This window comes from Malaclemys terrapin, chromosome 25 (genome assembly GCF_027887155.1).
Source record: "Malaclemys terrapin pileata isolate rMalTer1 chromosome 25, rMalTer1.hap1, whole genome shotgun sequence".
Classification (NCBI taxonomy): Eukaryota; Metazoa; Chordata; order Testudines; family Emydidae; genus Malaclemys; species Malaclemys terrapin.
Window position 1 is genome coordinate 9273549 of NC_071529.1, and position 27462 is coordinate 9301010.

General features: G+C 61.8%; 1 protein-coding gene across 6 annotated transcripts in view; it reads left to right on the forward strand.

Moving 5' to 3' along the window:
- HDAC5 (histone deacetylase 5) overlaps positions 1-27462 on the forward strand; it is a 103680-nt gene that overhangs the window by 57354 nt on the left and 18864 nt on the right. For 4 of the 6 annotated variants that reach the window (XM_054014345.1, XM_054014348.1, XM_054014346.1 and 1 more), the window contains 11 exons: positions 5793-6064; positions 9141-9285; positions 9902-10016; positions 11524-11654; positions 12660-12791; positions 17052-17164; positions 18605-18736; positions 22377-22599; positions 23209-23423; positions 23630-23911; positions 25904-26069. In XM_054014345.1, the coding sequence (XP_053870320.1) occupies positions 5793-6064; positions 9141-9285; positions 9902-10016; positions 11524-11654; positions 12660-12791; positions 17052-17164; positions 18605-18736; positions 22377-22599; positions 23209-23423; positions 23630-23911; positions 25904-26069 (1926 nt within the window). Of the gene's footprint in view, positions 1-4674; positions 4695-5792; positions 6065-9140; positions 9286-9901; positions 10017-11523; positions 11655-12659; positions 12792-17051; positions 17165-18604; positions 18737-22376; positions 22600-23208; positions 23424-23629; positions 23912-25903; positions 26070-27462 lie in introns of those variants that run through there. The other 2 variants (XM_054014349.1, XM_054014347.1) reach the window with 2 other exon arrangements.

Sequence of the window (27462 nt, forward strand, 5' to 3'; positions counted from 1 at the left end):
AACCCCAATATAGGTCAGTCCTAAGAAGGCCTTGAAAAAGCCTCAGGATGACACTCGCTTGGGTGTGCGGCGGGGTTGATCCAGTATCTTTTACTCACGCAACCTGCCCCATTGACTTCAGTCGGCTTACTTCTCTGCATAAGGGCTATGGTGCGTGGGTAAGAGCCGGCCGCGTGCGATCCGTCGCCGGGACTCCTGGGCTCTGTTCCTGGCTGGGGAGGAGAATGTCGTCCAGTCAGTAGAGCAATGTTGCGGGAAGCAGAGGAGAGAATAAGGACAGAGGTTCAATCTTCTTTGGGTCGTGCAGGGCTGAGGATTGGCGCACGTGGGGGGGGGGGGAGAGATAGGGGACTCGTGCCCATGGCGTTGGCGATCACCGATGAGAACAAAGTGTCAAACCCTCCGGGTCAAATAGGATTGCCCTGCTTTTATAGATGGGGAAACTGAGGCATGACACGATGAGGAAAGGGACTTGCCCAAGGTCACACGGCAAGGCAGTGACCCAGCTGGGAATAGACTCTACCTCTTCTGATATCCAGTGCGGTGCTGTAACGAAAGGTCATGCTTCCCCCCGTATGTCGCACGCTATATATAGTCAGTCACATATGTATAATAATATTTCATGCTGTCCCTCAATAACATAGGACTGGGGGGGAATTCCTTGGGACTATGAGACCCTGTTATCTCACGGCAGCCCTGTGATATCCTCCTGTTCATACACTGATCGAGCTCCATCTTAATCCAGGTCGTTTGCCCCACTCCTGTTGGGAAGCTCTCCCTCCTTGGACGGTCATTCATACATTTCTGATAGTGCCGCCTAAGGGTCTGTCTGCCTTGCATGCTAAGCCCAGCTCTGACTCAGGTCTGAGCCCAACCCCTCCTACCGTCCACACACAAATCAGTCTGACTTGGGTCAGCAAGCACTCAGGATCCGGATCCTAGGACCCTGCTAGAGGGGTAGGTCAGAGCCCAAGTCCTGCAGAGAGTCGGGTCTAAGCCCTGTCAGTTTGCTGTGTGGACGCAACTCAAGCCACGGACCTGAGTCAGAAGGTCTGCACAGGGCCGTGTGGACATGTTAGCACGGTTGTGAGATCCAGGATTACAAAGCAGCATGGACGCATTAGCACGGCTGAGAGATCCGGGGTTACAGTGCAGCGTGGACGCGTTAGCACGGCTGAGAGATCCAGGGTTACAGTGCAGCGTGGACGCGTTAGCACGGCTGAGAGATCCAGGGTTACAGTGCAGCGTGGACGCGTTAGCACGGCTGAGAGATCCAGGGTTACAGTGCAGCGTGGACGCGTTAGCACGGCTGAGAGATCCAGGGTTACAGTGCAGCGTGGACGCGTTAGCACGGCTGAGAGATCCAGGGTTACAGTGCAGCGTGGACGCGTTAGCACGGCTGAGAGATCCAGGGTTACAGTGCAGCGTGGACGTGTTAGCACGGCTGAGAGATCCAGGGTTACAATGCAGTGTGGACGCTCAAGGTGTGGGGCTTTGAAATACAGAGCTTGGTTTACAGTGCAGAGTAGACATTCTCTGAAGGGCTCAGCTGTGATCAAGGCCCCGTTTTATTTACACACACCCAGCGAACAATCTCAATAGACAAAGAGCAGGAGGGGAAACTGAGGCACGGAGCGGTGATGGGACTTGCTGACGGTCCCCCAGCAGGTCAGTGGCAGAGCTGGGAACAGACCGCCGGCCTGGTAGCACCCATTCCTGTGTCGCAGCTACAAGATGAGTCGGCTTCTCTCTGTTTTGCGCCAGGTCTGGACGCGCGGGGATGTTGTTGCTTATGATCTGTCTTGCGGTAGCTCCTTGGCGCCCCAAGCAGGGACCAAGAACCCCCTGGTGTTAGATGCTGTACAAACAAGGAGAGTTAGGCACCTCAGTACCTTTGAGGATCGGGGCCTCAGTTCCCTACGTGTAACCTGGGGGATGATACTCCTATCCCTGAGCATAAACTCAGTAAAGATTGTAAGGGGCTTAGACACTGTGGTAATGGGGGCCATGCAGATGCCGTAGGGAGCGGTTGAATTGCTATATGACGTATCCGGGGCCTGATTCTCCCTTGCGTGGCAGATTGTGCTGTGAAACTGATCCCGACGGCCCCTGCCCCTACCGTCTAGCGGGTCCTACTGCTTCCCAACCAAACGATATGTATAAACCGACCCTAAAGCAATCCCGCCTCCCGCCCCCCTCCAGCCAGGTTTATAAAGATTTAATCTCCCTCATTTGCTGGGAGTGTCAGATCAAAAGCCTGAGGCAGGGCCCACCTCCGCAGAGGGGCTGGGACAAGAGGATAAACACTCTTGATTTGATGTCAAATTATTGAACCGAGCAGGGTCGTCTGTGTGTGTCACTCGCCCTACGCACGGGCTGGGACCGCGTCACCGCCGCGTCAGCAGAGTTGCCATGGCGAAGGAACACAAAGGCTCGGCTGTGGTGTGTGTCTGGGAGTTGGCGGGGGTGTTGTGTCATTCAGCAGACGGGAGCTGTTTGCCACCCGCCTCGCCGTGGGGAAGCGCAGGGGGTTGTGGGAAACTGGCTGAGCCGTGGCCGGCCTTTCGCTACCAAACCGAGCTGTGTAGACGCGTCCCCTGATTGGCGTTCTCGGCTCGGTGGTTGATTCTCCTGAGGTGGGCTGGCACCGCTCTCTGGCACTTCTAAAGTGCCCATCCTTGCAGTACCCGGGCGCCGGTCCGGTTTCCTCTTGCATCTTTCCTCCGCCTGCCCCTGATTATTAGCTGTATTGGAGTAGCTCCTGGGAGTTCCAGTTGTGCTAGGTGCTGTCCAGACACAGACTACGATGACAGTCCCTGCCCCAGAGGGCCACAATCCAAGGATAAGACACAGGCCAACAGGTGGATTCAGACTGGGGCGAAGGGCCTCAACTCCCAGTCTGCCTGACGGTTGCCATGGTTTTTTTCTAGTCCCCCCCCTGCAGTGCAGAGCTGGAAGAGGGGATTGGAAATCCCTCGCTTCCTCTCCACCTGCGGGATGTGACAGTATTACCATTCGTAGCTGGAAATATCGACGTGACGGTAGCGCCCAAGTCGGGCTCGGGGCCCTGTTGTGTCGGGCACTGCACACACGCGACCGTGTTCCCGGGCAGGCGGGGATGATTCTGTCTGGAAAGTGAAAATGTGACTCGCTCGTTCCGCAGTCTCCGCTTTGTATTTCTCCGGCCGTCGCAGCATGGGGATGGCTGGTTTGTATGGCGCATGGAGAACACCCCCGGGAAATGCAGTTCGCTTACCGGGGCTGTCTGCCTTCCTCCAGGAGGGGGATGCTGCTGTGGCTGGACAGGGATGCCAGAGAACTGGGGGGTTCTCTCCCCCGCTGACCTAGAGCAGTGTGCCTCAGTTTCCCCGCACCTGTGGGATTGGGTTAACGATACTGATCTACCTTAGACTGTGAGCTCTTTGGGGGTAGGCGCCTTCTTTTTGTTCTGTGTTTGTACAGCTCCTAGCACCTTGGGGGCCTGGTCCATGCCTGGAGTGGCGAGGCACTACCGTAATTTATCTAGTAGCAATAAAGATGTACCGCTCCTAGCACATTGGCTTCATGGTTTGTGATTGGGGTGCCTAGGTGCTATGACCATGCCCATAAATAACACAGTACCTCGTAGTGGGGGGCAGTGTGTGTGTGGGTGAAACTTAACTCATTAATGCTTTGAGATCCTCACGGGGAAGGGCCAGCGGTCAGCGATTTTCTCTCTCTTTCCTTCTGTAGCTTCTTCCCCCTCCTGCCTTTTGCAGCAGCGCTCATGTGCCAGCTCTCTTCAGCGCTGTCCTGCACCTCCCGCTTCCACCCTCCAGCCTCCCCGCCCCGCTCACAACAGCTGCTGTTTGGCTCTGTCTATATTTAGCCCTATGTGTTGATCCGTCCCCCCCCTCGGTGTCGTTACAATAAACCCACAGAAAGGGGATAATTTCCTGGAGAAACCCCTCGCTGCAGGAGAGGTGGGAGTAGCCGGCGCTGCCATGTGCCCCGCGAATGAACACACACACACATGAACACCTGAACACATGCACACCCGAACACACACGAGTGCACACACAAACACACACACACGAACACACACACACAAGAACACACACCCCCTGGGCCTGTGCGGGTTAATGACAGCGCACATGGTTTTACAACAGACGGGGAGACAATCAGAGGAGTGAGCGACTGAGTCACCGCGGCTCTCGACTCATTCACAGCTTGCCAAAGCCCCGGCGCCTGGCGCAGCCATGACCACAGGGCCTACGGCGCGCAAGGGGCTGCACGGTGGGTTACGGTGCCCTGGGCAATGACAGGAGCGTCCTGCTGGGCAGCGGGGCTAGGGGAACTGGACCCTGGATCTGCCGAGCCCCAAGGGTCGTAGGGGGATGGGGAATATCCCTCGTCTCCTACCCTGGGCTCTGCCTAGGCCGCCCGCGCTGGGAGCTGCCTCCCAGACTCAGATCTCTGCCTTGGCTCTTGCATCCAGGAAGTGGCTCTGCACAGCCGGTCCGGGTCCCAGTAGAAGTGACTCTGTGAGGATCAGGTCTGGAGCGCTGGCCGCTTCCCGCTAGCAAGGGTCTCCCTCAGATCCCACAGCGCACGTTGGCCCGCGCGGGGGGAGTGAAGGGCTGGCCGAGAGGGGAGAAGGCGCCTCCCCAATGCCCACGCATCGTGTCCAGGGAGTGAGAGCTCACCTCATTCTGGTGAGTGTGCAGCCATGGCCCCCTTGCAGGGTCTCTGCCAGGAGTGAGGGGGCCGACGGGGGTAACGCTGGACATAGCCAGCTCGATCTACTGCTTGTTTAACCCTGATCCAGCCCAGCCCCCAGGTTAGCCAGCGTGTGACACTCCGAGACGGGCTGGCTGGAAGCTCTGGGGCTCCATTAACTAGGGGGCAGTGCCAGGCCAGGGGCAGACAGAGGGAGGGTGGGAATGGGAAATGCAGGAGATTCCATGACCTGGATGGATTTGACTTGGCCCCGTTCTCTAAAGCACCCCGGGATGCTGGGCCCACCGGGGCACCCCGGCCGTTCTCGGGACGCTGGGCCCAATGGGGCACCCTGGACGTTCCCGGGACGCCAGGGCACCGTGGCTGTTCCCGGGATGCTGGGCCCAATGGGGCACCCTGGCCGTTCCCAGGACGCCAGGCCCACCGGGGCACCCAGGCCGTTCCCGGGACGCTGGGCCCACCGGGGCACCCCGGCCGTTCCCGGGACACTGGGCCCAATGGGGCACCCCGGCCGTTCCCGGGACGCCAGGGCACCGTGGCTGTTCCCGGGATGCTGGGCCCAATGGGGCACCCTGGCCGTTCCCAGGACGCCAGGCCCACCGGGGCACCCAGGCCGTTCCCGGGACGCCGGGCCCACCGGGGCACCCCGGCCGTTCCCAGGACGCCAGGCCCACCGGGGCACCCAGGCCGTTCCCGGGACGCCAGGCCCACCGGGGCACCCGGACCGTTCCTGGGACGCTGGGCCCACTGGGGCACCCAGGCCGTTCCCGGGACGCCAGGCCCACCGGGGCACCCGGACCGTTCCTGGGACGCTGGGCCCACTGGGGCATCATGGCCGGTCCCGGGACGCCGGACCCACCAGGGCACCCCGGCTGTTCCTGGGGCGCTGGGCCCAGTGGGCCCCCAGCTGCTCCCTGCCCCCGTGCCCAGCGAGCCAGCAGGAGAGCGGAAGGGGAACTCTCCCTTGCTTTTAGCTGAGAGGGGGAGTCCTCCCGCCCTCGAGCTCTGCCCTCCCCGCTGGCTGGTCCCTGGCGGGGGCTGATTGCCGAGGCCTGTCTCTGTTTGCTCCCCAGCGGTAGACGTGAAGCCGGTGCTGCCCGTGGCCATGCAGAACTCCTGCGGCGGTGGTGGCAGCGGCGGCAGCAGCCCGGTGGACCTGCGGACAGACGCCCGGGGCAGCGGGCCCAGCGTGGACCCGGCGGTGCGGGAGCAGCAGCTGCAGCAGGAGTTGCTGGTCCTGAAGCAGCAGCAGCAGTTGCAGAAACAACTGCTCTTCGCCGAGTTCCAGAAGCAGCACGAGCACTTGACGCGGCAGCACGAGGTCCAGCTGCAGAAGCACCTCAAGGTGAGATGCCCCGTGGGGCTGCCACCGCCGCACTCCCTGGAGGGCATCGCAGAGCCCTGCCCCGCTCCCCCTGGCCTAGCTAAGCAGGCTGGAGCCTGGCTGGTACCGGGAGGGGAGACCCGCAAGGTCAGTCGAACCAGCCCTGCACCTGGGGGCCGCTGCTCTAACGATGCCTCGTGGGAGATGTTAGTGACTCGGCAGGGGAGGGGCTGCTCTTCCTCCAGCGCTGGGGCTGGCCTAGTAGAGGGGTGCCAGCTCCTGCCCAGCCTATCCTGAGTTGGGGGGGCGGGGCAGAGTGTCTCATGATGTTGGGTGCTCTTCTGAAAGCCCCAGCTCCTAGAGTCAGGTGAGGACTGAGAATCGTGGCTTTCATTTAAAAATACAACCGGTTCTTGCCCCACCCCGGGTTGCGGAGAGAGGCCGGGAGACACAACTCTGAAAGGCTCCAAAAGTGGAAAGGGAATAAAAAAAGAAACACCCCCCCCCCTACTATTTTTATTAAATCTCATCATTCGAAGGGGGGGGCTGGGGGGGAGACTACTGGGTGAGTTTTGAAGGCCTGGGGTTGGCCAGGCTGCTGCTACCACGTCACGAGGGGACTCTGGCTTTCAGCTGAGCCCCAGAGCCAAAGGGGCTCTGATCGTTGAAATCCCCTGGCCCTTTTCATGAGGACCCTGGCGTCCTGCCGCATTCTGATTGGGGGGAGGTGGGTTGACTACACTTCGCCAGCCCAAGATTCCTCTCTTGCTTTAGCTGCGGGCCGTGTTCCTCCTCATTTCCCACCCGAACCTGCTGTTGAGCTGCTAGCACAGAGTGGCGGCCCCGTTCCACCCCAGAAGTGGCTGCATTGCAGTAGTGGGCAGAGGTTGCATTCCCGTGGGAGACCTTTGGAGGCGTCCAGAGGCACTAAATAAATCAGCCACTAATTATTATTATTCGTATCACCATGGCACCTAGGAGGCCTAGTCATGGCCCAGGACCCCAGTGTGCTAGGCGCTGTACAAACACAGCGCAAAAACCACAGTAATGCACAATTGTCCTTCCTTTCCCCTCCCACCCTGCGTAAAGGAGGGAGCTCTCCCCTGTGGAGTACTGCAAGCTTCTATAGCCCCTTTCATCCTGAAGGATCCCGGATCACTCCCTTGAGATGCGGCCACCTCTGGGGTGGTATCTCACCTGCACATAGCGTGGCAATGCCTGGGGAAGGGGCAAGAGAATTTGAGACAAGGGCAACCCCCTGCTGCTCCCCGGCAGAGCCTACAGGAGCTGGCTTTGCCGAAGTCTCGTTCAGAGGGCCCGCACGCTGCACGGGGTGGAACGTACTGCAGCGGGCTGAGTCGTCGGGGCCGGCCCGTGGACTTTAGGTGCAGGGGGCCTGATTCTCTGCTCGTTCACCCACTGAAGCCAACACAGCTGCACTGTGGGTAGGAGAGGAGTGTCCCGGTTTCAGACCGGAGGCTGAGAACCCAAAGCCCCTCCGCCCCGCCGGCCTGTTATAGCCACGGAAGGCAAGGGATGCAGGGGCAAATTTTCCCAGCATCCCTTGCTGGCTCCCTGCCTTGCCTAGGGCTCCGATGTCTCCCAGACGTCCCCTATTCCATCTCATTGCCCCTTTGAAGCTCCCCCCTCCCCCCCGATGCTGGTGGTGCAGGCCTGGCTCTCGAAGGATGTGCGGGGGCTTCCATGCACGCTGCCCCAGTGGGGGCCTCTTTGCCAGCTCCTAGCCAGGCTGCTCTGAGCAGCTCCCTCTCCTCAAGGAGCCCGTGCGAGAGCCGGCCAGGTCCTGGGTTTAATCCCGGCTTAGCCGCTTGCTCGCTGCCTGACCCCAGGCGAGTGGCTTGATGCCTCCTTGCCCCACCTCAGGTGCCCCCCCGGCCTGCTGGAGGGGGCCTCTGGGCTGAAACAAGCCCCCCGCTGCACCAGCCACCAGAGGGCCTTCTGGGAAGCCAGCCGGCTCTCCCCTCCGTGCCAGCCCTGCGCCAAGGGCCGGAGCTGGGGAGTCGCGCTCCGGCAGCCTGGGCTGCGACCGGGCCCCGCAGGCAGGGGGCGTGTGCTTTACACGGGGCCCCTCCATGCTAACCTGGGTCCCTCAAACGAGGGACTCCCCTGCCACCTGGGTTCACCCTCCCTCCCCTGCTCACCTGTCCCCCCCCCATTCACACCTGGTGTCCCCTCCCCTCCTTAGTCCCCTCTCCGGCTCTCACTTGGTTTCCCCCTGCCTCGTCTCTCCCCCCCCCCGCCCCGCTCTTACCCCCTGCCTCGTCTCTCCCCCCTCCGCCCCGCTCTTACCCCCTGCCTCGTCTCTCCCCCCCCGCCCCGCTCTTACCCCCTGCCTCGTCTCTCCCCCCCCGCCCCGCTCTTACCCCCTGCCTCGTCTCTCCCCCCCCCGCCCCGCTCTTACCCCCTGCCTCGTCTCTCCCCTCCCCCGCCCCGCTCTTACCCCCTGCCTCGTCTCTCCCCTCCCCCGCCCCGCTCTTACCCCCTGCCTCGTCTCTCCCCCCCCCGCCCCGCTCTTACCCCCTGCCTCGTCTCTCCCCCCCCGCCCCGCTCTTACCCCCGCCTCGTCTCTCCCCCCCGCCCCGCTCTTACCCCCTGCCTCGTCTCTCCCCCCCCGCCCCGCTCTTACCCCCTGCCTCGTCTCTCCCCCCCCCGCCCCGCTCTTACCCCCTGCCTCGTCTCTCCCCCCTCCGCCCCGCTCTTACCCCCTGCCTCGTCTCTCCCCCCCCCGCCCCGCTCTTACCCCCTGCCTCGTCTCTCCCCCCCCGCCCCGCTCTTACCCCCTGCCTCGTCTCTCCCCCCCCGCCCCGCTCTTACCCCCTGCCTCGTCTCTCCCCCCCCGCCCCGCTCTTACCCCCTGCCTCGTCTCTCCCCCCCCCGCCCCGCTCTTACCCCCTGCCTCGTCTCTCCCCCCCCCCGCCCCGCTCTTACCCCCTGCCTCGTCTCTCCCCCCCCGCCTCGTCTCTCCCCCCCCCGCCCCGCTCTTACCCCCGCCTCGTCTCTCCCCCCCCGCCCCGCTCTTACCCCCTGCCGGTTTCTGCCCCCTCTGCCCGCTAACCCCGCCCCCTCTGCCTGGCAGCAGCAGCAGGAGATGCTGGCAGCAAAGCGGCAGCAGGAGCTGGAGCAGCAGCGCAAACAGGAGCAGCTGCGGCAGGAGGAGCTGGAGAAGCAGCGGCTGGAGCAGCAGCTCCTCATCCTCCGGAACAAGGAGAAGAGCAAAGAAAGTAAGAGCCCGCCGGGGGGGCGGGGCGGGGGGGGGGCAGGCGTTCAGCCCCTGCCCTGCGGAGCCTGGGCCCAGCTGGGGCAAAGCCTGGCCCGGGGGCCTAAAGCCCCATGGTCTGGCTGGGCTCGGCCCGGGAGAGCGCAGATCCCAGCCATGCTCCGTCTGGATCCTGGCGGAGCGAGGCGGAGCGTTGCATTCTGGGAGTGTGGCTCAAGAGAGAGCAGTGCATGCTGGGGGACGTTGTCTCCAGGGGGCCGTAGGGACACAGGGTAGAACTTTGCAGGGGGCATGTGGCCCACGGCAGGGGCCCACTTTGCATGTGACCCGGAACCAGAACTGCGCCAGGGGCCACGGGGGAGGCCCAAGCCCCTGAGACTCGTGTCGGGTCTGGTCTGAGCTTTCGGTCCTGAATAAAAGACCCAAACCCCTTGTCTGCCAGTCTTGGTGGGGGTCTGTTGGTGGCATTGGTGCCGCCCCGCTCAGCGCCCAAGTCCAGAGATCACCCGGCCCGGGACACATGAGCCCGTAGGGCTCGGGGGATCCTTCTCCCCAGCCATGCTCTCGGTCGCATGGTTGGCCTGTGCCTCCCCCATGGACCGTGTCCCGTCTGTCTGCAGGTGCGATCGCCAGCACGGAAGTGAAGCTAAAACTCCAGGAGTTCCTACTCAGCAAATCAAAAGAGCTGACCGCAGGCGGCTTCAACCATTCCCTCCCACAGCACCCCAAATGCTGGTAGGTTGGCCGGCGGGCCCGGCGGAGCAGGGGAGGGCCGGGTGAACTGGCTGGGGCCTCTCTTAGAAGACTGAGATCCCGGACTCCTGGGTTCTGCGCTCTGCCCTGGGCGGGAGTGTGGTGTAGTGGTTAGAGCTGGGCGTCAGGACTCCGGGGTTCTCTCCTGTGCTGTGGTCTGGTGGGTCACGCAAGCCCGGGTTCGCAGGCCCTCTAGCTGCTAAGCCACACGCTCCCCCCGCCCTTGTTTCCTGCGGTGTATCTTTGTCGGAGCCCTGGGTGGGTAATGGGGCATGTACAGCGTAACATCCCAATGGGGAGTCTCAGGGTGGCGTGTGGATGCGCCAGGCTTCCCCAGGAGGCCAGGGCATCACTGAGGGACGTGAGCGGTTAACACGAATCCAGTCAAACCAAAACGGCCCCATTCTGGGTCCCGCGGAGGGAGCCCGTCCGGCCCCGAGGCTGGGAGGTGGCTGTGACGTCTCTCTTCGCCTCTGGCTTTAAAAAGGGGCTGGCACGCGCGGCGGCTAATTGCATCGCAGTGACCTACTCCACTTCCTGAGTCCAGGGATGCTTAGGGGATAAATCCACTTAGCCGGCTAAAAACAGGTCCCTGATTGGCCGTCCCCCTCCCCCGCACTTCCTTCCTGCTTACCAGTAACATTTTGTGTTTCCACCAGGGTCCTCACACCCTGGCCCAGTATTGCCCAGGGACCTCCGGGATCCCACAGAGATTGTTAACCCCCCCCCACACACACTTTTCTCCTGATCCTCTCCCGAGCTCTGCCACCCCGTCACAGCCCAATTGTCCCCCTGGTTATAACGTGGTCGGGTCTTCGAGCGGAGCCGGGACCGGGCAGGGTTTGAATTGTGTCCCTGTCCCACCCTTGGCTGGAGAGAGCGCGGTCTGTCTAGACACTGGGGCCCCCCTGCTCGGCCTAAGGATATAGAGCCCAGGGGAGACATGCCTCAGTCCCATCCAGGCAGGAGGGAGGGATAGCTCAGTGGTTTGAGCATTGGCCTGCTAAACCCAGGGTTGTGAGTTCAATCCTTGAGGGGGCCACTTAGGGATCTGGGGCAAAATCAGTACTTGGTCCTGCTAGTGAAGGCAGGGGGCTGGACTCAATGACCTTTCAGGGTCCCTTCCAGCTCTATGAGATAGGTATATCTCCATATATATATATATATATATATATATTTTTTTTTTTTTCTCCACCCCGGGGAGTGGGTCGGGTTGTCACTTAGGTCCCCCGCTAGGGTTGATGGGGCCTGAGTTCCCCTGTGTGTCACCTGGAGGGCATTCCCGGCTCGGCGGAGAGAGCGGGGTCATGGGTAGGCTCAAACAGACCTGTCTCCCTGCATGGGTAGGACGGACAGAGGCTGGATCAGAGAGAGTTTGCACTCGGGCTGGGGCGCGGGGCTGCCTGTCTCTCTCTGGCCAGTTGGGTGCACAGGTACCAGCCAACGGGGTAGGTCTCTAACAGCTTTGCTTCTCGGCCTGTCTCCGCAGGGGAGCCCATCATACCTCGTTGGACCAGAGTTCCCCTCCCCAAACAGGCAGCCCGGGAACACCGCCCTCCTACAAACTACCCCTACTCGGCACATACGACAGCAGAGACGACTTTCCGCTCCGGAAAACCGGTCAGTGCCGCTGGAGGGGAAGGGAAACTTACACTCCGCCTCGGTGGGGCTGGCTGGCTGGCTGGATCGGGGGAACGGGTGCGGCTTTGCCTCCGGGCCACGGGTTCGAATCCAACCCAGGGCGGTAGCCGACTGCAGAACGTTGCCACCTGCTGGCTGTTTGGGAGTCTGAGTGAAATGAGCTGGGCAGATCTCAGGACAGTTCCCACTGGGCCGGTGTCACAAAAATGACCATCATAATTGGCCCCCTTGTCAGAAGAGAGGTCAAGGTCTGAACTAAGCCATGGAGACTGATGCCCTCTGGAGGGAGGTGGGGAGGATCTGTGCTTGTAGCTAGCACAGCTTCATCCTAGCCCGCGGAGGGCTGTAATTATCAATATAGGACCTAATATTCACGAGAGCCCAGTTCTCATTTAGGCACCAGAATCGGAGGCCAAATTTTCATCAGAGTCCAGCACGCGGGGTGCACCTTGGGAGCTGAGCTCGTCTGGAAATCTGGCCCTGGCAAACCTGGCCCTGAGCTCTTTGCAAAGCCCTTAGGACACTAAGTGCTTTACGGACCAGACCCCGGCCCCAGAGCCCCACCAAACAGCCATCAGAGGGCAGCGATTGGTGCTCACTACTGCCCCAGGCTGGATTTGACCCGCCCGCCCAGAGGCCCCAATCCAAACAGCTGGTGTCTAGAAGGGGCTGGCCCGCTGTTGTGGGTGGAGAAGGCCCCTGAGGACTGGGGGGCGCAACGGACACCCCGGGGTCCTGCTGGGGAAAGGGTCAGTGTGACGGGCGGAGGGGGAGGAAGGATATTCCAGGCTCTGGCGGGAATGTGGGATGGCGGGGGGAGGGCGAGCTGCTGTCATCTCAGCCACAGCCCCTCTAGCTTGTAGCCACAGGGGCAGGGCAGTGGCCCGGAGCTGCCAGCGGGGGGCCGGGAGGCAGTGGGAGGCGGGCCTGGGGCACCGAGTCCGGGTGAGCCCCGTTCATGATGCTTTTCCTTTCCCCTTCCAGCCTCGGAACCCAACTTAAAAGTGCGCTCGCGGTTAAAACAGAAGGTGGCCGAGCGCAGGAGCAGCCCCTTGTTGCGGAGGAAAGACGGGACCGTCATCAGCACGTTCAAAAAGAGAGCCATCGAGATCACGGGTGAGCGAGGCCTGTGGGACCGACTCGCGGGGGCTGCCCGTCGGCACGCGGGATCCCCTTGGTCATTCAGCACGGGGCTTTGGTTCTGATTAAACGGAAGTTGTGTCTGGTGTGGTCTAGAGAGGGGAGAGGGGACGGCGTTGAGCGGTGGCTTGAGCACCTGGCTGGGAGCCCAGACTCTTGGGTTTTAACCCCAGCCGTGCCACTGATTTACTCTAGCGGTGAGTCACTTCCCCTCTCCATACCCCAGTTCCCCATGGGTGGGGGGGTGCTGCTGCCGCTGCCTCTCTTTGTAAAACACTCGGGGGTCAGTGGCTGAAAACGGCTGCAGCGTAGAAGTATCACTAATTGGTGTGCAGCGTGTTCTTTGGACGCATGGCAAACAGCCAGCGTGCGGAACAAGTCTTTGGGGGCCGGGGGTGCTCACAGCCGGGGCTCCAGACCATTGTTACTTTGCAAGAAACCTGAACCCCAAAGGGGTGAGAACGTGACGTGCAGAAAGGAATGGTTGGGCAGGGAGAGATCGCCTTTGATTAGACCCACATGGTGACCTTGAATTTCTGGGTGGGGCTCAGACAGGACAGGGAAGATCCTAAGCAGAGAGAAGTACATAGACTGTGTCCTTTCATTGCTTTACCCACAAACATCAGGTGGGTGGAGCACGGCTCCCAGCGGGGGAATCACGGCCCGCTGTGGGTCTCTGAATATCATCCCGCTGCCCTGCGTCCAGCGAGATCGCCGACTGCGTGTGTGCACAACCACGCGCCTGATTTGAACACGCAGTTGTCGGGAATGCACGTGCAAATCCCGTGAGCGTGCGTGCAAACAGCCGCTAAGCCGCAGTTGTGTGCGTGCTCCTTTTGCTTGGGAAGGGGGGGCTCTCCGGTGTCATTTCGCCTTGTTGAGCTTCGGGATGTGTGTGTGTGTGGGGTGTTTCCGTTAGAGTTGCTGGTCTCTGCCTGGAGCCCCGGAGAGGCTAAATAGAGAAACCTCTGGTTGGCATGCGCGGTGGTGGGTGTTGTGTGCGCGCAGTCGGCTCTGCCTTGGCAGCGTCCCGTTAACTCCTGGGGCGTGGATGCGGGCAAGCTAGCTGGTGCTCCCTTAAGGGAGAGCCCTGTAGTGCAAACTTCCCTAGCGGAGACACAGTAAGAGAGTTCTTTTGCCGGAGTTGCTTAAACCAGTGGCAGGACTCTTTGGCTGGACGGTTTTGCCCGTGTCCACACTAGGGCTGGTGCTGGCAAGGCTCTGTCGGTTGTGAACGCTAGTGAAACTTTCCAGAGTAGAGCAGGCCTGCAGGAGACTAAAGGCTGGTCTCCGTGGGTACGTTTTCCCAGTTATACCGATATCTATCGTACAGGTCTAGTTATACCAGTATCATCCCTCTATGGACCTTCTCAGCTCTGAGTGGTTTTTCTTAGCGTGGTTCCCTACGTGATCCTCTTATGCTGAAATAAGATTGTCCCCACGGGGGTTGTACCTGTACAACTTTAGGTTACAGCTTCGCTGACGGCGCTGTAGTGCAGACGCTTCCTACATTGACGGAAGGGGGTTTTCATCGATGGAGGTGAAATCCACCTCCCCGTGCCCCGGCAGCTAGGTCGGCTTAACTGCGGCATTCAGGGGGGTGAATTTTATCACACCCCCGAGTGACGGCGTTGGGTCGCTCTACATTTTAAGAGTAGACCAGGTCTTAGTTTATAGCAAAGAAACTTCCCTGGGTGACGCTGGTAGATCTGAGGACGGATTATAGGCTGCGTCGATCCCTTTGACTGTGCGTGTGCGTCTGTCGTTTGCTACTCGGGTTTGTAACTCGCAGGGTAAATGTCTGGCCCAGAGCCGGCGACCGATCCAGCCCCCGCCTGCCTGTTTCCCTGCAGACCAGAGCATGGCGGTGAATTTCCATTTGGAGAGCGAAGATGGAAACCCTGCTTGGGAAGTGGAGAGTCTTGAGGGTAGCCAGGCTCTGGGGCCCGGACGGGCTGCCTTGGTGTCCTGATGTTGGCATTGAGCTTGGATTTTCCAAAGTGCGTCAGATGCCGGTTGAGTGACAATGGGAAGTGCTGGGTGCTGGGCCCTGGTTCTGATGTCAGCACCCGAGCGAGAACTGAGTTCTGGCCCTGCATGTGGCTGCTGCTGACTTACAAATGTGGCAGGAGCTCTTGTGAAAATCTGTCCCCTGCGTGGCGTGGGATCTGTCTGTCCGAGGCCGCCTGCCACCAGCCGTGCTGGGCGAACTGACCCCCCCGAGGTTTATGAGAGAGGGAGAGGCTGACAGGGCATCCCCTGGAGGTTGAAATTCCCATCCCTGGTTGGAAATAGCCTAAATCTGGGGACCGTCACGGCATGCTGCAAAGCCCGTTCGCCTGGGCTGCGGTGAACGGTGGGCGGGCGGGGGGCGTGGATTCTGTGATGGGGATTTTGAGGGATGGTCTCTGCAGAAGGGCTGGGGTTTGTGGGGTCGGCTGCTCCTTCCCCTCTTGCATTTGATTTCCTGGTTGGATTGAATATTGTGCCCGGCTCCCTGGAGTCTGCACAGACCAGGCAGCGTTGCCCTGATTGACACCTGCCCGTCCATCTCCTCTGAAACCCAGGCCGGCCTGCCCCCGGCGACGGGATCCCGGCTCCACGAGGGATGAGCCAGTCGCCCCAGCTCCTCTGGCGGGGCTGCAGCCCGCTCGCTGCTATGCAACCAAGTGTTCATATCGAATTAAGAAATTAATCCAGAAGCCCTATAATCTGTGCGGGGCCATTTTGTGTGTGTGTGTGTGGGGGGGGGGATAATCCAGGAGCATCTGTTGTTGCTCTCTAAGGAAATGTTTTGCAGGGGAGGGGGCGGGGGCAGATACAGCAGCCGCCTCTGAGCTGCTGTTACATAACGTCCGACGTGTTCTGGAGCCGCGACAGTGGCAGCCGTCAAGGGCAGCGGCAGGTACTTGTCTGCCTGAGATACAGGGTGGGGCCCATCCGCAGAGCGTCAATGGGCCAGATCCGCAGCCGGGGCAAGTCCATTGATGGCCACGGGCCAGATCCCAGCGGATGTAAATCAGCATCCCGTTGAAGTCAATGGAGGATCTGCCCCCTGTCTGCTGACCCTGGCATGTAGGTGGTGCTGGGCGAACCGCTTCCGCCCATCTAGTGCGGGTGGCTGGGGGCGGTGCAGAGCAGGCTGGGAACGGGGACGTGAAGCCCGCGGTTGTTTTCGTACCTGTCTGGATGGGGGTTTGTGCTGACCTGGATTTCTAACCTAGGGTGCCCAATGGCCTGGGGCAGTCACAGCCGGGGAACGGGGAGACTCGTGGGGCCCACCCTGCCACGTGGGAAGATGGGATTTTTTTCTTTTTGGTGCATTGCATCTGGGGTCGTGTTAAAATCCCGCCGTCTCCCCCGCGCAATCATTTGCTCCAGACGCTACTGACTCCGACCGCTACCGGCTTATCCCTGCTTTGCACTGGGGCCCACGAGGGCACAGCCCCGGGGGATCCGGGCCATGCCTGTGTAGGGAAGGTGATCTCGTTCCAGCTGTGCGGGACCACAGAGCTCACGGTCTCAACCGCTTGTGTGGCCAGCCCCCCGATCCTGGCCCACGCAGGGAGCCGGGCAGAGCGATGGTACTAGCAAACACTTGTCAAGCCGCCTTCGCTGTAATGAGTCCTGGGTCAGGGATTTCGCACGCCCTGAGCCCAGCTCTGTGCCCATCCTTTGGGCCCAAGAATGGGGGTGAGCTGATAGTAATTACATTTCATCCTTTCCAAATCCTTCCACTCAGGGCTTGCAAAGTGCTTGACGAACACTGCAGAATGTAGCCCCTGCAGCCCTACCCCCGCGAGGAGAAGCAACGGTCGGGGAAACTGAGGCGGGCAGTGACTTGAATGCTCCCCAAGCAGGGACTAGAACTCCTGCGGCGTCTCCTGTCTAACCACTAGACGACACTCTTGCACCCCTCTCCCACTGTGGCAGGAGTGCTCTGACGCTGGGGAAAGGCAGCGTCCCTTCCTCCCAGACCCTCGGTGGGTCAGTTGTGCAGACGTCTGTGCCAAATTTGCTGGTGGAGATCGATGCCTTTGCCAGCCTGGCCCTCAAGGCTGGTTTGGGTCCATGCTGGATGCCCAGGGCAGGTCGAGCCCGCTTGGGAAGGGCAGTGAAGGTTGCAGGGTTTAGCTCCTGGCCCATGGGAATGACGTCTGGATCGGCCTGGCCATCGGGAGCATTGCAGGGAACGGGCGTCTGGGCCGTGTGTGCAATTCTCCCTTTCTCTTGCAGTCTCCTCTGTGTGTAACAGCGCCCCGGGGTCCGGTCCCAGCTCCCCGAACAGCTCCAACAGCGCCATCGCCGAGAATGGCTTCACAGGCTCCGCCCCCAACATCCACACCGAGGTAAGGGAGCCCCCCCCCGGGGGGGCGCTGGGCCTCCCCCACCCCAGTCCTCGCTTGCTTTCTTCAGCACGAGCCCTGACCAAAGAGCTGAAAACTCATCTCCTTAGTGGAACTGCCCCGTCTCCATCAACGCTGCTCTGACACGTGCTGGGCCCTTTCCTTTTTATCCGCAATCTCCAGGCAAATCTTGTGGCTACTGTAACGTCAACGACGTTTTCCTCTCTTCTGTCTTGTCTCTAAACCTTTTCTTTGGCTACAGGAGGGCTGCAGTGTTCCAGGAGGAAAGGGTTAATATTGTGGGTGGGGGTCGCTGGGGGCTTCACATCGCTGGCGCGTTCCACGAGCGAAGCACACGCGAGTGCGAGGCGTGTGTCTGGGTGGATGCTAGCGGGACGATGGAATTTCTAGTGGAAACGGCGCCGATTCTCTTGCTCGGGTGACTCCCACAGGGCTGGGGGGAAAGAGATTGGGGGATTTTGAGGTTATTTTTAGCTGGGGCTGGGAGAGTGTCTGGGGCTTTTTCTTCCTCTGCAGTTGGGATGCTGCCATTAGAGAAAACAAAACATATGTTGCCTAAAAAATAAAACAAAACAAAACAGCCAATGACCAAACTACCCCCCCCCAGATACCTTCCTCGGGACCCGAGTGACATGAGCTCGGTAAAGTCGGGAGGTCGTTTAAATCTCATTCCCCAGTTGCTGCCCTTTGTTTACTTGTTCCATTTCCTTCACCTGGAAGCTGGCATTTTCGGTGGGCAGGTCCCCGGTGCAGTCGCCGCATGTAGATTGAAGGCCCTGATTTAAATAGTTAAAGGGGCCATCCTGGGGCGGCCGAGCTGGGCCCCCCCATGTGTGTGCTGGGCGGGTGGCAATAGGGAGAGGTTCTTCTGGGGTGCCAGGGCCGGGCCGGTTCTCCCCGGCGTGCTGGAGCTGACGTGTTACCCACCGTATCTGAATTCAGTAGTGGGAGTTGGGGGGTGGATCCCAAGCAATCCAAGGACAGGAGCTCGAGAGGTGCCAGACTGTGGGGCTGCGATGGGGGTCAGCCAGCTCCTCGGGGCAGGGGCCCAGAGCAACAGTCATTAGCGTGGGCAGCGTCTCTGCCCCTCGGCTGCTCCATCCCGCGGGATCCTGTCCTCCGTGGCAGAGCCGAGACCGTAGGGACCATCAGTCGCCTGCCACACGCTGCTTCCCCCCCACCCCCCAAGCCCCTTGCCAGGACCGAGCTTTGGGCTGATCCGCTTGTTTGACGCCTGCGGTAGAAGAGAGCGCCCCCTGCTGGCTAGTGCTGTCCTAGCAAGTCCTGTTCCTGGCGGGCTGGGGCTGACCAGCCGCACCTGAGCTGCTGCCACGTCCTCCTCTCTCGCTTACGTAGCTTCTTACCCTTGTCTCTTTCTTTCCCTCCATCCCTCCCTCCTTCCTTCCTTCCTTTCTCTTCCAGCTGCTCCCCCAGCACAGAGCCCTGGCCATGGACGGGTCCGCTAGCCAGCTCAGCCTCTATACCTCCCCGTCCCTGCCCAACATCTCCCTCGGACTGCAGGCAACGGTCACCGTGACCAACTCGCACCTCAACGTGAGTACGGGCGCGCACGTGCGGCCACCCGCCCCCTCCCCGGCCCCAAGCGAGGATGGAGGCAGCAGGGGGACCAGGAGCAGCGCTCCGTACAGGACGGCAGCGCCTGGCGCTGGGGAGAGCGAGGCAGACCGTGCCCATGCCGGGGCGGGGTGCATCCTTGGGGCTCACCAGGGCTGCGTCGGCCCGTGCGCCGGCACAGGGCGGGGGCAGCGTGTCGCCAGTCTGAGCCGTTTCGCACCGAGGTAAAGGACGGTGGGGAAGCCCGGCAAGGAACCCAGGAGTCCGGGCCCCCGCCCCACTAGAGATAAGCTTGACCTTGCAGCGGGGGTCGTTAATAGGCAAACTGGGGTCAAATCCGGACCGCCGGATGCTTTTGAACGGACCCTGAAATCTTTTAATTTGCTTATTCTTCTCATTGTTGGGGGTGATTATGAAGCGATTGTCTCTGTATCTGCCACCCGGCCCTCCGCCGGCCTGTGCGGTCAGACAGCCATGCACGGCCAGGTCCCGCCCTGTTCCCACAGCAGAGCTGCAAGCCCTGGCATCTCAGTGCAGCCTGGAACTGGGACCGTAGTTTGGGGGCACGTGGGGCCAGCGGGCCGAGGTGTGGGGACTTCCAGCCCAGTCAGGGTGGGGAGTTTTCTGATCGCCCACTGCCACCCGCGAATGGATCTGGGAACCTGCTAGTGGTGAGCTCACAACATGGGCTTGACCCATCCCTGTGCAGCCAGAGGGAGGTGTGGGGCTGTTCGCCTGGCCTGGGGATGTGCCCTCAGGGATGAGCTGGGCTCCAGACAGAGAAGCCCCTTGTGACTGGCCGCGTCTGGCTGCTGTGCAAAGCCCAGCGTCTCGCTGGGACCCCACTGTCCCACCGGGGGGTCAGGCTGCTTCCATCCCCCAGGGAGGGAGGCACTTTATCCAGACAGGCCAAGCTGCTTCGGGGACCCGGTTCTGATCCTGCGCACGCCCTGGGCCGAGGGGCCGACTTCAGTTCTGTGATGCTGGTACCGGCCGGAGCCTGCGCTATCCCCCTTGGCCTGGTCCCACTGGCTCCCCGCGCTGGGGCGCTGCCTCCGACAGCGGGTCAAACCAAATGTAGCTGTGCCGGGGAGGCTGAGGAGTGTTCACCGCCCCCCCCATGGCCCCCATCACACACACACACATGTCCGTCAGAGACACACACATACACATACACAGACAGACATGTCCATCAGACACACACACTCCCACACCGGTTCATCACACACACACGCACACGTCCATCACGCACACATCCATCAGACACACACACACACACACACACACACGCAGACATGTCCATCAGACAGACACATACACACACAGGTCCATCACACATACAGGTCCATCATACACACACTCACACTGGTTCATCTCACACACACACATGCACACACACGCACGTCCATCAGACACACACACACACGCACACACACGCACGTCCATCAGACACACACACACACACACGCAGGTCCATCACATATACAGGTCCATCACACACACACACAGGTCCATCATACACACACCCACACTGGTTCATCTCACACACACACACACACACACGCAGACATGTCCATCAGACAGACACATACACACACAGGTCCATCACACATACAGGTCCATCACACACACACACAGGTCCATCATACACACACCCACACTGGTTCATCTCACACACACACACACACACACACGTCCATCAGACACACACACACACACAGGTCCATCACACACACAGGTCCATCATACACACACACACAGGTCCATCATACACACACCCACACCAGTTCATCACACACACACACACACACGTCCATCAGACAGACACACACACACAGGTCCATCACACACACAAACATTCATCTCTCTCTCTGTCTCACACACCCACACACACACCCAGCCGTCACGTCCCACCCATCACGCTGCCCTCACCAAACACCCGCCATCCCACACAGGTGCTATTGAAGAACCCGGCGCGGAAAGGCCTTTGCAAACCTGGCGCTTTGGAGCCTACGTCTCGGTGGTATTTAGGGCCCTAAGATCATTGGGCTCAGTCGGGGGGTAAGCGGGTAAAACTCTCCGGCCCAGGCTGTACAGATGATCTGATGGTCTCCTCTGGCGGCTCTGTGAACCCCAGACCTGCTCCGATTCCTGGCAGCGGGGTTCTCCTGGCCGGAGATCTGTGTCTGGCCCAAAGATCCCTAATTGTATGGCCTGATTAAACCCCCCACCTAGTTTGGAAGTGATTATCCTTCCAGCCAGCCCCTTGCTTCTCATTGTTACTGTCTGCAGCCCATCAAACAGACGGGGGCGTCCGTCACCTTTGTCTTTCCTTAGCTGCTGGTGGCGCTGTTGGTTTTAAACCGTAATTAGCAAATCCGAGCAAAGAATAATACTAAAGAAATGGACTGGTCCCCGAAAACACAACAGCCCGGCTTTAGGGTGGGCCCAGGGCCTGGCTGCGGAAGGGGTCCTGGGCTCACAGCTGGGAGGAGAGGGGCACTCGCTGTCTCGTTTCTAGCGGGGGTCGGCCCACAGCTCCAATTCTCCCATGCTCGGGCGGCTCCCGGGAGAGAGCAGAGCCGCGGGGCGGGGGGCTGCGGGGCAGGGTTCAGGTGCGTGGGCAGAGCTGTGTGTGCGGAGGGGCATGTGGAAGCATCGGAGGCTGGTGGGAAGGTGCATTGGCAGAGTTTGCTGCGTGCGTCCCACACCCTTTGCTTCCATGTGGAGATCTTGTCCCCGTGAGCCGAGGGACCGAGCAGCTGTTCGGATGGGAAGGGGCTTGGCGGGAGGGGGATTCGTCCGGCCCGGAGATAAAGCCAGCTCCTGGGGATTGAGCCAAGAGGCCACTGGTCACTCCAGAGTAACTGAGCCGAGTCCAGCCAGGGTCTGTCTAGAACAGGGGTTTTCAACCTGGGGTCCGTGGAGGCCTGAGGGCCCAGACCATGTTTAAGATTTCCAGAGGGGGCCACATGGAGAAAGGCTGAAAACGCCCGGGGTGGACCGTGGAGAGCCCAGATTTCAGGCGGGCGGCAGCGTGGGCACGCCAGGCGTGGCTCTGAGGTGGCGGGGGCCTCCCTGGTGGTGTTAGTGGTTGTGACGCCGGTCGGCAGAGCGTGCCCTTCAGCTCTGGCTGGGGGTGTCAGCCCAAGGGCTTAACTCTCGATAACGCGGACGGTTCCAGATGGATCTAGGGCCGGGCGTGCCTGCAGGCCCATGGCAGCCGTGGGCGGGCGTGCTGCCACCAGCCAAGGTGCGCAGGGCATGGGACACGTCCTGGCACTGAGCCCCTGAGTAACTCATCTTTGTCGGCTCCACCTTCGCTGGGGCGGAGCCCTGCGGCCATCTGGGGACAGGGCAGAGCTGGGGACAGAGCCGGATGCGGTCGGGGGGGGGGTTACGTCATTCATGGTCCTAATACCCCCCCTTCCCCATTGGTAACCCCAGCGGGTTTGCGGTCCACAGGAGACCCTCCTGCCCACTGTCCTGGCAGCCAGAGGTGTGTTTGTGGCGGGGGAAGGGGACGTGATCGTGCCCCCCCATCCCTGGCCAGCATTCAGAGGATACAGAGGAGCAGGCCCCCCCCAGACACTCTCTGTTCTCTCTCCTCCCCCCGCAGGCTTCCCCGAAGCTCTCCACCCAGCAGGAGGCGGAGCGCCAGGCCATCCAGTCGCTGCGCCAGGGCGGGGCGCTCACGGGCAAGTTCATGAGCACCTCGTCCATCCCCGGCTGCCTGCTGGGGGTCGCCCTGGAAGGCGAGACCAACAGCCATGGGCACGCCTCCCTGCTGCAGCACGTGCTGCTCCTGGAGCAGGCCCGCCAGCAGAACACGCTGATCGCCGGTGAGTGTGGGCGGGGGGCCCAGGCCATGCTGGGGTAGGGCAGGGGGCCATCACCGAGGGACCCTGGAAACAGCTGCCCTGAGATGGGGCTCGGTATTGATCAGACGCCCGGTCCCCGGCTCTAACCACTAGGCCTGAGCCGGGGACAGAGCCCGGCGCTCGGACGCCCGGTCCCCGGCTCTAACCACTAGGCCTGAGCCAGGGACAGAGCCCGGCGCTCGGACGCCCGGTCCCCGGCTCTAACCACTAGACAACGCCCCTCTGTGAAAGACTCGCCAGGCTGGGAGGGCCAAGCTTGAGGCAGGCCAGTGGGCTCGTGGGATGGGAGGCTGCCGTGAGGTTGCAGCAGGGGGCTGGGGCGGAGGGTTCTGTTCCCGGCTGCGCCGCCGTCCTGCTGCCTGGAATAGCCCTTGGCGTGTTTAGCTCCACCCCTGTCGGCGTGGCTCTCCGCGCTGCGCAGAAGGGGAAACGTAAGCCCCAGACCTACGCAGTGACCGGAGCTGGGGAGAGAACCCAGGAGTCCTGACTCCCATTCCAGTGCCTTGACCAGCAGCCCCCCTACCGCTGGATCAGGCTTCCTGCGCTAGCCCGGCTGCTCTCTCCTTCCAGTGCCGCTCCACGGCCAGTCCCCGCTGGTGACGGGCGAGCGCATCTCCACCAACATGCGGACGGTCAACAAGCTGCCCCGGCACCGCCCGCTGAGCCGCACCCAGTCGTCCCCGCTGCCCCAGAGCCCCCAGGCCCTGCAGCAGCTGGTCATGCAGCAACAGCACCAGCAGTTCCTAGAGAAGCAGAAGCAACAGCAGCAAATTCAGCTTGGCAAGGTGGGCAGGGGGAATGGGGCGGGCAGGGCGGGTGGCTTGCAGGGCATGGGTGGATTGAACCTGTCAATCACCAGAGAAACCCCCCTCCCCTTGTGCCACCTGCGGGTGGGGGGGGGACGGGGACGCATCATCTGCTGTACGTGGCCTGGGCGCCAACCCCCTGTGCCCCTAGATGCCCCAAAGACCCCTTGCCCCTCTCTTTAAAGATCATCACCAAGACGGGCGAGCTGCCCCGCCAGCCCACCACGCACCCAGAGGAGACGGAGGAGGAGCTGACGGAGCAGCAGGAGGCGTTGCTGGAGGACACGGTGCCCCTGGGGCCGGTAGCCTTCGTGGTGGACGGCTCGCCGGAGAGCGAGAGCACGCAGGACGAGCTGGAGGAGGACGAGGGCGGCGAGCCGGTGAAGGACGAGGGGGGCGCGAGCGGGGACGAAGACGAGCACATCGACTCGCCGGAGGTGGAGGAGCTGGGCGTGGCTTACAAGCAGGTGAGCCCCTCCCACTGCTCCCCTAAATGAACCAGGGTCTCCTCTACCTTACTCACCATCTGCCAGGAGAACAGCCCCTCTCCTTAGGCTGACAGGCGGATTCGAACCCAGGGCTAAGGCCTTGTGCCTCTACTGCTTGGTCTAAAGGAGTGACTCCCCCAGCTGGCACCTGTAGTAGGCTCTTATCCTATTCTGCGCCCCAGCCACCAGAGGGCGACCCTGTGCTAGTGGGGGATGTGCCACCACAGGTGTGACCCCTGGGAGGAGGGAGCAGCAGTGGGAGATGCTCGCCCCAAATGTTGACTCTAGCCGTAGCACCCGCATGGTGTGGCTGCCGGGATCACGCCGTTCCAGCCAGGGATGGGGCAGCTGTTTGCCCTGGAGATCCCTCCAGCCTGCCTTGGTCCAGGCGTGTATCCTTGGCCCAGCACCGCGTGGGTCCGGATCCCAGCTTTCCCCATCCCCCATGGCGGGCTGTGCTGGGGACTCGTCACCCTTACAGCTGATGGGGAGGGGGCTCCCCACCGGGCTGCTCGGAGAGCCGGGGGGGCTGGGAGGTGGGGTGCTCGCCCCGGCCAGCCAGCAGTGGTGGGGCAGGGAAGCAGGCGCTCGCCCTGGCCAGCTGGGTCCAGCTTACACAGAAACGGGCTAGTGAGATCATCGGGCACCTGGGAGACGGCTAGTGCTGGCTCCTGACGAAAGCCCCGGGCCGGCAGTGGCAAGTGGCCCCGGTCGTGGGGCTGGGGGCGTGAGCAGAGCCGCAGTCGGCGGAGGGGCAAAGACCTGGCCGCAGTACCAGCCCGCTTGCATGCCCGGCCGCGCTCTGGGGCGCATGCCCACGTTGCGTGCCCAGCCGCACGCGCCCCCGGGGCGTTCTCACGCCTGATCACACCCTCCCAAAGCCCTGCGCCCTTTGGCACGGCCCCGGCGCCCGCTTCCCACCCTGCCCAGCTCCAGTCATTCAACCCAGCTCCTCCCCGCTCTCTGCGGCTTTCAACTCCGCCTCTGTCGCGTCTGCAGCCTGCCAAGCTGGCTCCCCATTCATCAGAGACAGCTCTGAGGGACGAGTGACTCATCCACCCCCCCCCCTGCATCGCCCTCTTTGCTCCCCGCTTCCGGCCCCCACACAGCCCCCCCCCACACACACACACATCGAACCCAGCTGCCGCGGCTTCCAGGGCATGACTCATCCAAAGCCTCTCGCGTCCCGGCTGCTGAATATTTGATCACTGCGCTGGCGGGGGCGCGTGGGGACGCACGGCGAGGCGGGATGAGTCTCTTTCCCCGGACGGGACGGGGTTCGTAAAAGGAGAGCGGGCGGGTGGGAAGCCGCTGGCGTCTCTGCAGTGCCAACGCCGTGCTGTGGTGCTGTCGGGGCCCCAGCACGAGGATAGGGAGAGACCTGGGAACTGCCAGCCCACGCTCTTAACCTCATCACCGAGGTGCCTGGGGCATTGCAGGCTGGGGTCCTGCAGGGGTATAGACACAGCGCAGAGGAAAGGGGTCGGGGGAGCCTGGCCGCCGGGCGAGCGCGGATGCTGCAGCCTGGGTGTTGTGGGGCATCGAAAGCCAAACGGATGCTTCAGCGGGAGGCGGGATGGGGCAGATTCGGATACGTGTGGGTGCCCAGTGCTGGCTCAGAGGGACTCAAGGCGCCCACTCGCCCCGTGCGCTGGGCCCCCTGCCAGCCGGTCGTGCCTCTGCACTGAATAATTCCTTATATTGACGTGGCACTAGAGGCTCAGGGTCCCGCTGCGCTGGGCACCGCACGGACCCTGGCCCTGCCCTACAGAATGTACAGTCTTAATAGGCAGAGCGGACAAAGGGTGGGAGGCGAAACTGAGGCACAGAGCGGGGACAGGGCGGGTCAGTGGCAGAGCCGGGAACAGAACCTGCGTCCCAGCTTGTTGCCCTGCCGCTGGCCCGGGCTGCCTGTGGAGGGCTCGGCCGTGGGTGAATTTCCCGCCCTGTGTACATCCCCTCTCCGCGTAGGTGTTCCCCGAACCTCAGCCGCTGCAGCCCATCCAGCTCTTCCCAGCTTCCCTGACCATCACCACCCTGCCTCACCAAGCGCTGAGCCGGACCCAGTCCTCGCCCGCCGCCACAGGCATCAAGAACACGGCGGCTGAACCCCCGGTCAAACACCTGTTCACTACTGGTAAGAAGTCATGTGCCCCGAGGTCCCCTGGGGGGAAAAACAGCCCAAGCCACGCCCACAGCCCACGCTCCACCCTCACAATGCCAAAGTGGTGCGCCACTCACAGTAACCTGGGCAGAGCCGCGTCACGTGATCATCCCTCTCCTTTCGCGGGTGCTTTGATCAGCCGGGGAACCGCTAATGCAAACCGTCGTCGTTAGACTTCAGAGTGAACGTCCCGCCGAGCTGAATGAGGCGGCTCATGCCTTCTTCGGGTGCTTGTCTGCAGACTCAGGTGGACGTCGGGGTGTGGCTCATGCCCGGGTCCGCTTTGGACGGTTTCTTTTGCAGCCATCAGGCCTAGAAACTTCTAAATGATTGAGAAAATGAAAATTTCAGATTCGGGGGCAGGATCTGGCAGGAGGAGCCTAGATTGGCCGAGGCAGGCCAGTTCTCTTGGCTTTTCCCAGACCATCTGCCGTAGAAAAGAGACGGCCACTTGCTCTATTGATGACCCAGGACCACGCTGCAATAAAAAATCCACGGCACCAAGTCACACAGCCCGGGGCAGCTGGCTCAGGTGGCGAGTACAAAATTACAGTGTTGAGGTTCAGGCCCGGGCTGGAGCCTGGGCTCTGGGACGCTCCCCGCTCGCAGGTCTCGGAGCCCGGGAAAAGCCCACACATCTACACTACAATTTTATAGCCCTGCAAGCCCGGACCAGCCTTGGCCGCGCTGCGGGTCTTTTACTGCAGCGTAGCGGTACCCAGAGAAGGTGATTAGATGACGCAACCCGTCTCCGTGGGGCAGCAGCGGGGAACGTAGGTACCGACTCCGTGGGTGCTCTGGGGCTGGAGCACCCACGGGGAAAAATCCCCGCCCCAGCTCACCTCCGCCTCCTCCCCTGAGCGCGCCGCGTGCCTGCTCTTTCCCCCAGCTCCCAGCGCTTGCGCCGCGAAACAGGTGTTTCGCTCGGCTGGGAGGGAGGGGGAGGAGGGAGAACGCGGCGCGGTCGGGGAAGAGGCGGGGCCGGGGCGGGGATTTGGGGAAGGGGTCCAATAGGGGCAGGAAGGGGGTGGAGTTGGGGCAGGCACTTTGGGGAAGGGGTTGGAATGGGGGTGGGGAAAGGGTGGAGTCGGGGCAGGGGGGCGCCGGGGAAAGTTGGCGCCTATGAGGCGGGGAATGAACCCCAGGGCCTCTGGTTCCGAAAGCACGTGGGGATACGGCCCAGCTCCATTAGCCAAACGCAGCAACCTATGTCTGCTCCCAGCCACCACGCTGAGTAGGGCGGGGCACGCCCGCTCGCTGCCCCCAGGAAAGCCTCCAGGGCCGTGCCCCAGGCCACGGGCTGCCCCACAGCCAGAGTGGGTCTTGCTGCCATAGGGTTCCTGCCATCCAGCCTGTACTTCCTGTC